A 16,506-nucleotide genomic window follows, 5' to 3' on the forward strand; every position below is an offset into this window, starting at 1 on the left:
GCAACTAAAGAAGACTACTGGTTGGGAAATACAGCAAATGAGCCTTAAAAGATATTAAGAGGAGACAAGAACATGTGGAGATTAAGAAAATGCCAAGGATGATGGAAGGGGAAATTCTACCTTCACCAGTTCAAAGGGGAATCTTTCATGGAAGATGCGGTTTATCTTAGCACCTCCGGACAGCTCATAGGTATCAATCTGATCCCCGGAGCCTTCAATGCGTTTCTCAAAGTCCACAGCAAACTGTTGAACCATCCTACACAGAAAGAAACCCAACACCATCAAAGATGAGAATTCATATGAACAGTATTCCATCCAATTGACCAAGATCATGCCATTGGAACAGATTCAGCCTGTGACTGAGCTGTGACACTTGCTCTCCAGTGGAGAATCTTGCTACCATCACCCATGCCACGATGGGAACTTTCAAGACCAATTAGTGCAATGACTAAACCAAATAATAAACCTTGAAACTAGTCCAGAAGCTACAACAGGTGCAGAACTCTGTTCACTTAGTGATGAGGAATGGCTGCACAGATTGTATTAATTTATTTCTTTAGCATCCAGTCCTGACTTCCAGTTTGCTTCTGAACTCATTTCAAGCTGCAGTTTATAACTCTGGAAGCTTCAAATGGTCCAGGTCTCTTGTACAATTTCCTTCAAATTCTTCCTTGCCTCCTTCAGTTAGAGCAGTGCTCTGTGATCCCTCCTTCTAAGAACTGCGATGGTCAGGATAGGGCCTATTTGCAGCACACTTTGAATCTCCCTTTTGAGAGAGATCCACCACATTGTTTGTCTTCTGCTAAAGACTTTTTTTTTACACACAAGACACTTTATATATGGCTGTTGATGCTGTTGCTGTGTGTTTATCTTGGCTTTAGTGGCATAATCTTAAATTGCTTTTAACAGTCAGTTTCGTAGTTATCATATTAAAACTATAATATGGCGTTCTCTATTGAGTAAGTCACTTCAAAAATATTTGAAAAATAGCAAATACATTTGTAAAATAAAGGACAGGTCACTCACTGAAGCAAAGCTTTGGTCTTGCGGGCAGGGTCATCGGGGCGGAAATTCTTATACTCGTCTACTTCTTTCTCAATGGAGAGGAGCTGACTTTGGAGTTTGTTCCGCAGGCCTGGCAATGTATCTCGGATATGATTGGTCAATTGCTGCACAGGAAAGTGAGAAGGTTAAATGAATGGGTTAAAAGTCATACTAGGCTCGTTCACAAGACCACTTTGTGGTGGGTAGGAGCCCAGCTGAGATGTTGCCCTGTAAACCACACATGAGCATCATTTCAGAGTGGCGTCTGCAAACTCAGAGCATGGCTAGCAAGAGCTCTATTGCACATAATGGCAGCTGAAAGCACTGCCCCTCCCTGGAAGGTCCTCCAAGAGCACGTATGCCTTCCCAGCATGCTTTGTGCTGCCCGCAAACTGGAAAAACTTCATTACATCAGAGGCTGCCCTCCTATTGGCCATGAAGGAACAGGAGGTGGACTCAGCTCTGCTGAAGCTGCACCAGCTTTGGGATCCAGCTAGCATGTCCATTGACGGTGGAGGCTGTAGAACATAGCTCTCTATGGTTTCTGTGTGGGAGAGAACATGCTGGGGGCTGGGTAGAAGAGGTGCAAGGCAGGAGGGCTCTCTTCTTCTCCACCCTCGGTTAAAAGCTGAGACTTGTGTGCTCCTTCTCCCCTTTTGCCACTACTTCTGAACAAGGCAAACGTTGCGCAAATCACAGTTTGCCTTTAAACCAGAAATGAAACCCCAGTTCAAATCATGGGTTTTCCAGTTCTGGTTTGGAGGCAAACTATGGTTTGTGCAAACTGTAGTTTGCCCCAATCAGATATAGCAAGGAACTATAGTTTGTTCGAACCAAGATGCAAGGAAAGGAATCTGAGGTGAAGAAGGGAGTGAATGAGTCCAATTTGGTTCGTTCACCTCAGTTTGGCTGTTCCATCTGAAGTGAGTCATTGACAGGTATGACTGACCTAGTACAGAGTGAAAGGAGAGGAAAAACCCAGATAATTATGCTGTAATAATTAGTCTGCTTTTCCTGCATATATCTTTGTTTTTAACAGGGGGTCAAATCAAACCTGAACTCAAAAACTGGTTTGGAGAGGGTTTTTTTCACTGAACCCAAATGTAAAAGCTCAAACTTGCCTTGAACTAGAACTGAGACCAAACCCTCAAACACCAAAAGTGGTAACCAGTTCAAGATAAGTGGTTCCATCATCAGGCATTCGAGTTTCAATTATATGACTGCTTTATTTTCCTGGCTTTTTAAAATCTGAATGTAGTATTTTGTTTGTAAAGGTCTTTTTAAAATTCTAAAACAAAGCTGTTTAAGATTAATAAATATTGTTTCCTGAAGTTAAATAGTTACATTGCAAGCCACAGAGCTTGCTATGATTCCGCAAGAAAATAATCTAAACCAGTTCAAAGGGCCTGAACTTGTTACCAACCCACTTTTTAAAGAGTGTCTGAACTGTAGCATTAAAAACATATTGATGAACCTAAGCTGGAACTGAACCCACATTTTTAATGGGTTGATTCCCTGAGTTTTAGTATTCTTCTTCTCTTGGTGAGTCCCCACATGGAGGCCCCAGCCAAGTCCATTCTCTGTGCAGCTGTCATTACCTGGTTCAGTATTTTCTGCAGGTAGGGGGTGCCCATGCGATCAGCCATGTGCCTGTATGCTGGGTGGGAGAGAAAGAACTTCCTTTCTGCTGCCAGTGCAGCGCTAATGTCCTTCTTCCCATCAATATCCTTCTGACTTCTATTGACAACACCAATGTAACCTAGGAAAGAAAAGAGCAGAAGCACAGACATCAAACAAGACACAACCACATGACTAGGAAACAGACAGAAAGCCTAAAATGTATTTCCTAACAGGGCAAGAGGGAAAGTGAATTCCTTCATTTAGATGTGTGCCAGGGAATGAAGATGGAAGCCAAGCCTCTAGCACTCAGACAGACTACGATAAATTTTGCTGTCTTCAGCTGGTAAATAAAATCAATACAGTCTTACTGGGGGAAACCAAAATAACCTCCTCGCCCAAAACAAGGAGGCTACAAATTCTGCAAGGAGAACGCAGCTCCAAGAAATGAAGGAAAGGGGAAGGAAGGTACAAGTCCCAAATTCCCACATCTTTCTATCCATAAATAAAGACATATGTACAGAATGAGAGAACAAGAGTTGGGAGAAATCTCATAAAGACGGGATTATTTCTCATCATGTAAGTGGAATACTACATGTGGTATTGTGGTGTAGTGGCTAGAGTATTGGACTAGGGTCGGAGAGATAAACATAACCACTGCAGGAAGAGTGGGATATCAATGTAAAAATAAAATAAATTAAATGTCTAGTGCAGAATCTAACTTGGAATGGAGGATACTTTTCAATTTCAGAAACCAAAACGAAATTCCATGGCAGTGGGTCGAGTATCCAAAATGGAATTGCTTCCATTGGTCTTCTCCATGCAAATAGCAGTTTTGGAGTTATTACCCCAGACCCTCAAGGCAGAACTACACAGGAAATGTAGTTCTGTGATTCTTTTTCAAAATGAGTTTTTTTAAAAAAACAAACAAACAACATTCCTGTTCTTGTATTTTGTATTTAATTCCACTTATATCTCCTGCCTTCCTTCCACGGTGATGCACAAGGGCTCTCAGGCAGTCTCTCACCCAGACATGGACAAGACCCGGACCTGCTTAGCTTCAGCTTCAGCAAGGTGCCTGCATCCTGTGCCCTAAGGCAGGGTTTCTCAACCCTGGGCCCCCAGATGTTGTTGGACTACAACTCCCAGAATCCCCAGACATGGCCTTTGTGGCTGGGAATTCTGGGAGTTGTAGTCCAACAACATCTGGGGGCCCAAGGTGAAGAAACCCTGCCCTAAAGCATTCCTGGGACACAGCAACACAGAGGCTGGCTGAAGCTTGCACTGAGGCTGCAATCTGAAGGAAAAGCCAAGGGGAGCGGGGTTCTGGACTCTTGTCTCGGAAAATCATGCCCTCTCCGCTGTTTTAACCTGCATAGGTTAAAAGATAACGGTAACTGTATCTCTTCCCCTGGGACAGTGCCGGTAAAACAGCTGAAGGGGTTTGGTTTTTAGCAAGAAAACCATACAAGGGGTGGGGAGGGGGAAAGTTTTATTTCTTTAAGAAATGTGTATGCCACCCTTCGTTCTGGCAAAACTCGCAGAAGGGAGTTCACATCAGCTGTAAAAATTATATCAAAACATAGGAAGCTGTTTTCTATTGAGTCAGGCCACTGGTCCATGTACCACATTGACTGGCAGTAGCTCTCCAGGTTTCAGGCAGGAGTCTCTCTCAGCCCTACTTGGAGATGCTGCCAGGGACGGAACCTGGGTCCTAGATGCTCTTCCCTAGAGTATGGCCCCTCCCCCCATGGGGAATATCTTACAGGGCTCACATGTAGTCACCCATCCAAATGCAAACCCAGGCAGATGGTGCTTAGCAAAGGGGACAAGTCATGCCAGCAGCCATTCTAATAAAGGGTTTTGTATGTCACCAGGAGACAGCACTTTCTGAAGGCAGAGTGTCAAAACTGAGAAGGCCCTTTGTCCAGTCACCACCCATCTCACTTGAGAAGTTAGCAGCGGCAGAGAGGGGAGATCCCTCAGAGCAAGGCCTCCAATGATGGCCTTGGTTCATGTGGGAGAAGGTGCTCATTTAGATAAGAACCCTCATTCCTCCCTTGTCAAATTGAATCATCAGTGGCTGCACTGGACAAAAAGATCAGAAACCTCCTCAAAGGAATCAATCCAATATCCCATGAATTTGATATCAAAAGTGTGGCTCTAGCTTTGAAAAGCAGATGTGACAGACTAAATTGGGATCTGCTCCGCTAGGTCACTAAAGGGACTCTTCTTTTGTTTATTTCCCTCAAATGTTGCCATGCATGTTGAAAGTCCGGAGCTTAATCTTTTTAACCCATTTTGCACTGCTGCTGTACTTTCATACAAGCAGAGTAATTTCATCTTGAGCCTGGGGAGGAGGTTTTTGTATGAGGAGCAAGGACAACATTCAGTGCAGTTTGGTAGGGAAACAAAATGAATGCTAGAAGCCGGAGTACTCCCTAAGACAAAACCAAGGAAGAGCCAAATGACAACAGTGGGGTCCCGACCTCTCCGTAACGGAAGCAGCTTGTTCTCTAGGACATCCCGTGCATCAGTTCCTTCATCCATCAGGTCCAGTTTGGTTATGACTCCAATGGTACGCTGGCCTGTCAGGACATAAGCCAACACAGCATGAACCAATGAGAGCTATGGAGCACCAGTTCATGGTCTGGCTTCATTCCAGTGGCTAGCCTTATCCCCTAAGATCCCATGGTCCGGGGGACCGGTTTGCAGAGCTTCATGCTCTTTTGGGACCTAGCGCAGAATACATGGCTATGCGGCCTGCTTGAGAAGTCTGCTTGCTCCTGGTATGCTCTGTTGCTATAGTTACAAACAAGTAGACATTACAAAGACAGCCCTCCAATGCTCTCTCTCATCACAGACCTTGTAAAGAACATAGGAACCTAGGAAGCTGCCATATACTGAGTCAGACCATTGGTCTATCTAGCTCAGGATTGTCTACACAGACTGACAGCGGCTTCTCCAAGGTTGCAGGCAGGAATCTCTCTCAGCCCTTTCTTGGAGATGCTGCCAGGGAGGGAACTTGGGACCTTCTGCTCTTCCCAGAGCGGCTCCATCCCCTGAGGGGAAGATCTTCCAGTGCTCACACTTCTAGTCTCCCATTCATTTGTAACCAGAGTGGACCCTGCTTAGCTATGGGGACAGTCATGCTTGCTACCACAAGACCAGCTCTCTTCTCCAAGAACCACAAGAACCACCCCCCCCACTCCAGAACTTCCAAAAAGGGTACAGATGAACAAGTTCATTGTTGTTCTGTAACACACACACATATACACACACACACACACACACACACACACACACACACACACACACACAGAGTTTCATTGGTTTTGATTGTTTTAACTTGTACATTGCTTGAAGTACTCTTTTTGTGGAAAATGTGGCATATACATTTTAATAATAATAGCAGCAGCAGCTGCTGCCAAAGAAATAAAAAGACCTGGAAGTTTTTCATACCCAGCTTTTAGTTTGCATTTCCTCCGGAATGGAGGTGTGCATTCACATATCAGCCAAATTTACCCCAAAGTCCCTGCGAGCTATCAATGAGCACTTCACACACAATTCGCATGTTTCAGCGGGTGTTAGAGTGTAGTCCGATTTATATCCGGGGTAAAAAAAAATCCACTTTTTGCGTTGGTTTTTGTGGGGGGCAACTTCAAACTCACAGTAAAGCCTTGCAGAAAACCCACAGTAAAGCCTACTGTCTGGGAAAGCTCCTGGGGATAAAAACATAATAAGGATAACATTAAGATGGAGCCGAGCTCACCTTGCGGGTCAACTTCTTTCGCAATCTTGAGCGCATCAGAGTTGGCTAGATCTGAATTAGCTGGGGATACCGCAAGGACAAGGCAGTTCTCTTTGGTGACAAACTGCATGAGCATCTCACGGATCTGGAACTCAATGTCAGCAGGCTGGTCTCCAACCGGAACCTTAGTCATGCCAGGCAGATCCACCAGGGTGAGGCTCAGAACTAGATAAGGGAAGCAAGAGGAGAGGGAAATAATGAGTGGAGTCCGAGGAGCGCCATATGACAGCACACTGTTCTACAGTGACCAGAGACTGGAGGTACCATCTCAAGATGTTCAAAAGCTTGGAGAACAGGTGAAGGTGGACAAGGCACCCATGCTAGCATGAACGCAACATACTATGAAAGCCCATGCTACAACCAATGGTATTAAACATTTGCTCTAGAATATAAAACATGTCCTTTTGAATCAGTCCAAAAACCCATCTGGTCTACTATTCTGTCTGCCACAATAGCAAGTCAGATGTCTTTGGGGATTTTACAAACAGGGCACATTAGAGATTGGGCAGCCCTTAATGCTTGTTCATTTTGAGGTATACTACCCCTGAGTATGGCGGTTCAATTTCTAATTTTCTGGGCTAATAACCACAGATATACCTATTTCTCCATGAAGACAACTTGGTAATCGGAGGTATACTACCCCTGAATATGAAGGTTCCTTTTCCAACTATCTGAGCTAATATCTTATGTTTCTTTTTAGATTGTGAGCTCTTTGGGGACAGGGATCCATCTTATTTATTTATTATTTCTCTGTGTAAACTGCCCTGAGCCATTTTTGGAAGGGCGGTATAGAAATTGAATGAATGAATGAATGAATGACCACATATATACATATTCCTCCATACAGCTATCTGATTTTTCTATTTTATTTTCAACCTTATTCATTTTTTCTTTATTTTAATTACAGGGGGCAGGGGAAACACAGAACCAATCTTCCTTCTGAAATACACAGACCGCCCCAGCTTCCTGGTAAGTTAGTTAACATGAGATAATATTTGAAACCAGGGTGGGGGACTGAGAAGAGAGAAGGGGTGAAAGGCTGAACTGGGACAACAGAAGAAGAAATAAATGAAAAAGAGGGGGGGAAAGGCAGTAGGGTAGGTGGATAGGCAGAAAGGCAAAAAAGCAACGAGTTGGATAGTTGGATTCAAACTACAGGTCTGAGTGTTATAATTTTTACCAAAAGTTTCAAGATGCATTAACCAAAAGTTTTCATATTTTTTGGATGTTGCTCACCTGCGGAGCATTACGTTTTTCCTCACTGTAAATGGAGTTCTAACATACTTCTATGAGAGTCATTTAGTGTCGATGGCTCTCAATATTAAACCAATATCAATGTTTGGTTACAAATGGTGTGCAATTAATGCATCATTGTGCCTATATTTCAAGGACCCATGGAGATAGTGTGTAACCATGAGCTGCAGTGGTAGCAGAGAGGTTTTTGGGTACTGTAGCCAGACTCTTCCTTCCTACTGATATGAGGATATTACCAGCTAAATCAAGAATGCACTGAATGCAGAGGCGTAACTATAGGGGGGCAGGGGGGGCACGTGCCCCGGGCGCCATCTTTTCTGGTCACGTGGGGGGCGCCGCCATGACAAAAAAAATTTTTAAAATTTTTTAAAATTTTTTGTTAATACAAATGTTTCCTGCTCAGTGCAGCAGCGCTGCAGCAGTCAAGGGAGCGCGTCGGCGCCCCCTCCCCCACGAACGGTCCCTTCCGCGCCGCCCACGCCCCCCCCATTGCTTTGCTGGCACCTGGCGGCCAGTCAGTGGCCTGGCTTGGCGGCGGGCGCTTGTGAGGAAAAACCTAAGTATAATGTAGTATGTTGGGGGGGCGCGGGGGGGGGGGCGCCATTTCAGTGCTTGCCCCGGGCACCGTTTTCCCTAGTTACGCCTCTGACTGAATGTTCTGGCTATGCTTCTACAGTCATGCATCATTCACCAGCAGTACACAGCAAATCATTCCAACGTCCAATAAATGGTTAGCAGTAATTTCTTTTTAAAACTATGCCTTTTCCAATTAACACACACAAAACTATAAAACAAACCAATGAATCACATAAAACTAGCAAGCAAATTATAAACAAAATGCAAACATAACTCAGCCCTATTAATATCAAAAAGGGCACAGAAAATATCCATATTATTTTAAACTGGAATGCTTCACATAATAAATATCATATTCAGCTATTTTTAATACACAGTATATACTTAGAAGTCTAGAGATCTCACGTTAGATCTAAGGACAGGTTTCTGTGGCTGAGTCTCCAATGGCCGTGTCATTTCTGTACTCCGCCTTAGTCTTAAAGATTCTAAGTCAGATTTTAGCTTGTTCTGGATTTTTTAGTATTCATTTATTTACATTTATATCCTGCCTTTCCTCCAAAGAGCCCAGAGCAGTATACATGGTTATGTTTGCCCTCACAACAACCCTGCGAGGTAGGTCAGGCTGAGCGATATGCGACTGGCCTAGAGTCACCCATTGAGTTTCATGGCTGAATGGGGATTTGAACTCAGGTCTCCCCAGTCCTAGTCCAACACTCTAACCACTACACCACATTGGCTCTTTTGAGTAGTCATCCAATGTAGCTCTAGAATCTACGTCTAAATCTAGTTACTAGAATTCTGCAAAACTCATAATGCATGTGGTGCCTTGGAAACTGTACATGTTTCAGGTGCATTTATAGACTGCAGAAAGAGAGATAATTGGATGTGTTGCCGGTCAAGATTTACAGTGATCTTCATTTAAGGAGATCCTCTTTAGTATTTCTCTGGGGGGCAGTATTCCAAATCCCTTGCTCTACCCAGGGCACATTACTACGGTTAATGCTATTGTGCGTTTTGGCCTTGCCTATTCGCAGCCATCCCCAGGTCAGTTCAGTTGTGTGTATCTAGCACTGCACTTAACTTTTCTTTAGAGGCATCTAACTATATAGCCATCACCACACCTTCTGGCAGCGAATTCCATAATGATGTTTTGTATGAAGTAATGCGTCCTTTCACTTATCCTGAACTTACAGCTAGTTGTTTTTATTGAATGATCCTGGATTCTTGTAGGCAGAAAGTGAAAAGGGTGCATTTTGTTCCTGTTTGCTCCACACTGCTCATAATGTTATGAATCTGTCATGTCATTCTCTCTCCCAACTCATCAGCTTCCCCTGCAAAGTCAAACGTTGTGCAGAGCATTGGTGTTTCCCAGCACATAGGTGTCTCTCATAAGTGCTGCCTTAGGCATGGGCATGCGAAAGGGACCTCCCTCCTCCTGAGAAGGTCTTCAACACCTGCTCCCACTTTTCTAGCTCTAACATTTGGGATGTTGTTTTGCACAGGCACAAATTCCATGCCTAACTGAGAGCATAAACGATTCCTATTTGTACTACTTTAGCCGCAAAACACAGCAACATCAGATAAGAGAGGCCTGCGCTTCTACCATTAATGACATTCTCATTTGTTTCCCCCAGAAACACTACTTACCATGGGGAGAGTAGACTCGCAGGTTGATAGGGACAGGGGAAATGCCCTTGTTTGATCCAGTAGCTCTGTCAGTTTCCGTCTCAATTTCCGCACGGATCTCATCAAAGTCAGTGAACTTCTTCCCTTTGCAGTGTAGAAACTCGCCATATTCTAGTAAGGGGCAAAGGAGAAACAAAGATATGTGGCTGAGGGGTAAGGACAATATAAAAGTATAAAAGCTTTCTGAATAAGACCAAAAGGTCCATTTAGTCCAATATCCTCTTTCCCTCAGTGGCCACCCAGTTAACAGTCCTGGGAAATCCTCAAGTAGGGCATGAAGGCTGTGATCTTCCAGGATTGGTAATTGCTCCCCTGAGAATGATAGGATTGAAACCAAGGAGGTTTAAACCTAAATTCCAACACTACTGATTGGCTAATTCAGAGATTCTCAAACTATCCCCAGGAACTGGGGATGATGGGAGTTGTAGTTCAACAACATCTGGAGGCTCAAGTTTGAGAACCCCTGGTCTAATAGGGGTTGGTTCCCCATTGGTTGCTGTATGGCACATACAGCATTGACAGCATACTTCCCAAAGGCTGAAGCTACCTTCAGAATTCCTTCCTGCCTTTGCTTTTCCTCTCTCAACCCCATCTTCCCATTTTCACTTTTCCTCCTTGCTGGTGGCCCTTGCTTTTGCATTCAAACATTGTAGGATCTCCAGAATTTGCTCAATTAGATATTCTGTATAATATACCATGGTAGAATGCAAATAAAGGTTGAGACCACTGTTCCCTGTAACAGGGATTCCCAGATGTTGTTGACTACAACTCCCAGCATCCCCAGCTAAAGGCCATTACAGCTGGTAATGCTGGGAGTTGTAGTCAACAACATCTGGGAACATCTGGGAATCCGTCTTACAGGGAACACTGGTTGAGACTCTTTTCCGGATTGCCGCCAAGAATTGTAAGCATTTAGGGAACTTTGGGGACAGCTTTGCATAGGTATATTTAGATGAAGGAGGAGAGGAAACATCTGACATACCTGTGGTGGCATTAACCAGCTGCAGGACCAGAGGGCGGCGGGTGACAATGCCAGACCCGCGGGGTAGAAAGTCCCTGGAATGAAAAAAATCCTGATGAATAATGGCTGGGTCCCTTCCTTTAACTTTGTCAAAGAGTTCTTGCCTGTGCTTAGAGTGGTTTTTTCCCCTTCTTCTTTTCATACAAAGCTCTTGGGTTGGTCATGGGAGTGTAAAACCTACAGTGGCTGGAATGCTATTTCACATTGCAAATGCCTCTACTCTGCTTTGCTAATAACAATCAGGTGTTCAGATAAACAGTAAGTGAGAGGCTCAAAGGCAACATGTGTAGAAATACCCATATTCATTGATTCTAAATCACAGCATCTTGTCTAATGGATAAGATATTTTCGGGGATTAATACATTTTTGGAGAAGATAAAAGTACTAAATAATTAACAAAAACATCTTTTTGGCAAACATCTTTATTTCGTTTCAGTTTTACAACACATAAGCGCAGCCCTGCTGGATCAGGCCCCAAACTAGCTTATCTAGTCCAGCATCCTGTTTCCCACAGAGGCCCCCCAGATTCCTCTGGGAAGCCCATAGGCAAGAAATGAAGGCATGCCTTCTTTCTGGCTGTAGATCCCTTGGTATTCATAGGCATCCTACCTCTGAGCCTGGAGATAGCCTATAGCCATCAACGAGTAGTCATCGATAGACCTGTCCTCCATGAATTTGTCTAAGCCCCTTTTAAAGCCTTCACCACATCCCATGGCAGAGATTAATTACAAGCTTGGTGAAAAGGTACCTCCTTTTGATGGTCCTAATTTCCTGGCAATCCATTTCATAGGATCAAAGGCTAGGGAGCTTGCCAGCAGCCGTAGGACCAGCATGACCGGTGGCCCACTGCCCATCTGCTAATGTGCCACAAAAAAGCCAAAAAGATCCCTCATGAAATTACCAATAGATAGAGAAAGAGCACAATAAAATATAAAATACTGTATTATGAAATATATACAATATAAATTTATTAGATATACATATTACAATGGTATATACCAACAATAGATTCCACAATAGAAATAATCATATAAATAATAAAGTCCACAGATTTATATCATGAACAGAGCACATGACGTCCTATAACCAAGTTGCTAGTAAAGACATCCACATACACTACGGTGACCTGGTGAACCTCCATTTTGAAAAAACTCTTTATCAAGTGATGATGGACTTAAATCTTGTGTGTTGACATAAACAACTCTTCTGATTATTTCTCAAGAATGCTCTTGTATATATAGGTGCAAGGGCATTCTTGAGAAATAATCAGAAGAGGTAGCACAATACTGAGAATTTCTTCAGCGCAAATCTAAATCTTAAAAACAGGAATGGTCCTACCATAATTGACAAAACAACCAGTCCATTAATACCAAGAAATGTGAATACATTTATTGATGTCAATATGATTATTTCTATTGTGGAATCTCTTGTTGGTATATACCATTGTAATATGTGCATCTAATTGATTTATATGGTTATTGTGGTCTTTCTCTATCTATTGGTAATTTCATGAGGGATCTTCTTGGCATTTTGGCAACACATTCAGATCCCAGCACGCTATATATATCTCCCCTCTGCTAATGGGTGCATGCATTAGCATGCGCTGGCCACACACCCTGCATCAGATGTCACATGAAAGGGGCATGGCCACCTGCAGCAAGATGGGTGAGATGCCTGTCTGTTTGCTGCACTTAGTGCCTCGTCCGCATGCCATTGGGGAGAGAACTCCAATGGTGCACGAAAGAGGCGCTGAGTGCAGTGCGCCTGGAGCAGGGAGGGATGAGTGCCAATGGCCCCCAAAGTTGTGGGGGAAAGCAGGGGTAAGGCTCTGGCAGCCCCAGGATTTGCTTGGGGCCGTGGCAGCCAGGGGACGCTCAATGGTGGCCACATGCCTGCATGAGATGATCCCTGTTGTTGTTGAGAGACGGAGAAAAATTCCTCTTTCTGCACTCTCTCCACACCACACACCATGCATAATTGTCTAACCCTCTATCACGTCTCCCCTTAATTATGTATAACAAATCCATTTTAAAAACATGTAGAAATTAAATAATGACGAAATCCATGAAAATATCAGCATAAAACACTTGACACAACATTAAGATTATATTATGTTGCCTCTTAGCAGAGAAATACACGCATGTGTTACAGGAGTCATTAGGGATGGACTTGCCTCTAGAATAAGTCTGTGGAGGAGGGAAGAGCCAGGCTCTGTCCAAGAAATACACATAAATACTTTTGCTTCTCAGGTTGACCTCTCTGAATTCCTGGGCATATTTACACTACAAGCAGATCTCATCTTATATTTCACTTCAGCTCTAATGACTTCCTCCAAAGGAGGGACTTCCTCCAAGGTATTTATTCCTTAAAATGTGTAAACCCCACATTTCAGTCAAACCTACAGCCGCTATAAGGCATCACTTGGAACCACAAATGTAGAACATCAGTCATTCAGCAGGTTAAAAATTGGCTGGAATAAGCATGTTTTGATACAAAGACAAACAGAAGGTTTTCAAACCAAGATTGGGCAGGCATCTGTCAGGGATGCTATCACAGTTTCCTGCACTGAGCAGGGGTTTGGACTAGATGACCTCCAAAGTCCCTTCTGACTAAGAGTCTATGATTCTATAAGGGGCAAGACAAGACTTCTTAGGGTGAGAGTTGCCGAGTTGTAGTCTGGTACAGTGGCGCTCTCACCCCTTGACTTTTTGCTGGTCAATGACCGAATAAACTTATATCCTATGCCCTGGACTTTGGGGCTGAAATCCAGGGCCTCCACACCCCTGGGGGCCCCCCAAATCCTCTTTAGTCTGTCCTGGGTGGTGTGGTAGCTGCTGGCCCACACTGTGCCGGGTGACAGAGCGTTTGTGACCTGTGCTGGGTGCTTTAGAAGCAGGGGGTGGGAGGGTGGGGAAAGAATTATGTGGGATGGGAATATATTAAGTTGCACATTGAAATGTTTCTGCTAATGCATACTTGCATAAATATACCTGTTTAATATTCTTACATTCTTGTGAGTTCAGTTGCTGTTTGTGCCCTCAAGAAATTTGCGGTTTAAAAATACTGCATGTGTCACGGTGTGTGTGTGGGGGGGGTGGATGACGCTTAACTGGAGGGGTGGGCTCCAGCAGGGAGTGGGGGCTCCAAAGGCCTTAAGGTCCAGGCTCCAAAATCCCCTAGGTGCACCTCTGGTCTGCTGTGTTGGTGACCAGTTCCCTGGTCACTTCGCTCACCATCATTCCTAGGGTTCCTTGGGAAGTTACTGCTTTATTTATTATATATGTATGTATATGTATATGTATATGTATATGTATATGTATATGTATATGTATATGTATAGATATAGATATATATCCTACTCTTCTGGCATGGAGGAGAGCTGGTATTGGGGTAGCAAGCACGACTTGTCCCATTTGCTAAGCAGGGTCTGCCCTGGTTACATATGAATGGGAGATGACATGCATGAGCACTGTAAGATCTTCCCCTTAGGAGGTGGGGCCACTCTGGGATGATAATCTGCCTGCTTGCATGCAGAAGGCTCCAAATTCCCTCCGTGGCAACTCCAGATAGGGCTGGGAGAGACTCCTGTCCTGCCTGTAACCTTGGAGAAGACACTACACACTCTGGGTAGACAAGACTGAGCGACATGGACCAAGGGTGTGACTCGGTTTATAGCAGCTTCCTATGTTCGAGGAGCTCAAGTCAAGGAGATATTCACAGTGCCTCCCCACCTCCCCATTTTATCCACATCACAATAATTGGGAGGTAGGTTACACTGAGATACAGAGCCTGGTCTAACCTAGGAAGCTTCATGGTTGTGTGGGCATTTGAACCAGTCTCCTTAGTCATAATCCAACACTAACCACGTCTAGACAATATCATCCCCCTAGCTGTTGTTGGACTACAGCTCCCATAATCCCTGACTATTGGCCACTGTGGCTGGGAAAGATGGGAGTTGAAGTCCAACAGCTGGATGGCTGAAGTTGTGGAGCCCTGCTCTAACCACTAAACCACACCACGTTGGCTCTATTGAGTCTGGGTCACAGATATACTGTCTACATGATATACTCCTATCATGAGGTCACTCTGCAAAAGACATATACCTCTGAAGAACTCATTTAGCTCAGTATCGTCTACACAATACTGCAGGATTAATATCATATTTATATTTATATTTATATTTATATAAATATAAATATCTGAAGTATAATACCGGTACTCCTCTTGCAGGCAGGAGTCGCTCCCAACCCTGTCTAGAGATGCCAGGGAAGGAACTTGGAACCTCCTGCATGCAGATGCTCTTCCCAAAGCAGCCCCATCCCCTAAGGGACATATCTTACAGTGTTCATACATGTAGTCTCCCATTCACATTATACAAAGCAGTGCAGACTCTGCCTAGCAAAGGGGACAATTCATGCTTGCTGCCACAAGACCAGCCACTTAACGGTGCAGCGGGAAATGACTTGACTAGCAAGCCAGAAGTTGCAGGTTCAAATCCCCGCTGGTATGTTTCTCAGACTATGGAGAACACCTATAACGGGCAGCAGCATGCACAGGAGGAGGCAATGGTAAACCCTTCCTGTATTCTACCAAAGACAACCACAGGGCTCTGTGGGCGCCAGGAGTCGACACCATCTTGATGGCACACTTTACCTTTACCACAAGGCCAGCTCTCCTCCTTTCTGCAGGTTAAAGGACAAGATGAACATTCCTCTACTAAAGTATAGGCCAAACACGCCCCCACTCTTTCCTTTAGAACCCAATGATACATTACAAGGGTGGTTCTCAGACTCTGAGATGAGTCCCCTGAACATGACACCTGAAGGGGAAGGATAGGATCTTAACATCAGGAGATTCTCCTCACCTAGACTACTGCAAAAATTTGTCGATGTCCTGGAAAATATGGCAAAACTCTCCCACTGGAAAGCATGGGAAATGATACTTCACAGAGACAGAAAAAGACTAGAGTCACAGCATGAAGAGACGTTAATATGCTTGCAAACTGTTTTATTACTATTAATTTATTTAGTTTATTTGTATACCACCCCAAAGTCATGTCTCTATCTATAATCACAAATACATACAGTATGTATAATCTATATCTATAATCACAAATACACACACATACACAATTACAAAGTACATAAATTATAAACAAGTTGACCTATCACACAGCAATAATACCAAATAAAACCCACCATTAAATCATTCCCCCACCCTCACAATGTCATGAACACATATCATGTCAGTGGTTACTGCTGACAGGTGTGCGGAATTGCAGGACATGGGGTAAGTTGTTCTACAGTGTGGGAGGAAGCTAATTTAATACTGGACTGGCGTTTTCACTGGCAGCCCTTTGGAACAGGTAGTTATGCCCTAGAGAAGTTAGAACACAAAAATTTTCTGAAGTGCACAAAATGCTGGAAGGATGGCAGCAAAGATCTGTGCCACGTGTCATTCGCAATTCCACAGGCACTCTCCTAAGAGGTCTGTTGCA

At 43.9% G+C, this 16,506-nt stretch overlaps 2 protein-coding genes across 19 annotated transcripts in view; one reads left to right on the top strand and one right to left on the bottom strand.

Annotated features, from left to right (window-relative positions):
• Window positions 1-16,506, bottom strand: part of DNM1 (dynamin 1) — a 155,848-nt gene that overhangs the window by 94,079 nt on the left and 45,263 nt on the right. For all 13 annotated transcript variants that reach the window (XR_008312799.1, XR_008312800.1, XR_008312798.1 and 10 more), the window contains exons 2-8: window positions 10,971-11,044; window positions 9,950-10,099; window positions 6,434-6,637; window positions 5,151-5,249; window positions 2,643-2,803; window positions 1,027-1,169; window positions 121-256 (exon numbers count right to left, since the gene is read on the bottom strand). Coding sequence is in view for 9 of the 13 variants with exons in the window: in XM_053282411.1 (XP_053138386.1) it covers window positions 121-256; window positions 1,027-1,169; window positions 2,643-2,803; window positions 5,151-5,249; window positions 6,434-6,637; window positions 9,950-10,099; window positions 10,971-11,044 (967 nt within the window). In the remaining 4 variants the exon portion in view is untranslated. The remainder of the gene's footprint in view (window positions 1-120; window positions 257-1,026; window positions 1,170-2,642; window positions 2,804-5,150; window positions 5,250-6,433; window positions 6,638-9,949; window positions 10,100-10,970; window positions 11,045-16,506) is intronic.
• Window positions 1-16,506, top strand: part of CIZ1 (CDKN1A interacting zinc finger protein 1) — a 156,629-nt gene that overhangs the window by 22,653 nt on the left and 117,470 nt on the right. For 4 of the 6 annotated variants that reach the window (XM_053282420.1, XM_053282419.1, XM_053282423.1 and 1 more), the window contains exons 3-4: window positions 7,380-7,441; window positions 13,259-13,363. In XM_053282420.1, the coding sequence (XP_053138395.1) occupies window positions 7,380-7,441; window positions 13,259-13,363 (167 nt within the window). The remainder of the gene's footprint in view (window positions 1-7,379; window positions 7,442-13,258; window positions 13,364-16,506) is intronic. The other 2 variants (XM_053282425.1, XM_053282424.1) reach the window with 1 other exon arrangement.

This window comes from Hemicordylus capensis, chromosome 17 (assembly GCF_027244095.1).
Source record: "Hemicordylus capensis ecotype Gifberg chromosome 17, rHemCap1.1.pri, whole genome shotgun sequence".
Taxonomy (NCBI): domain Eukaryota; kingdom Metazoa; phylum Chordata; class Lepidosauria; order Squamata; family Cordylidae; genus Hemicordylus; species Hemicordylus capensis.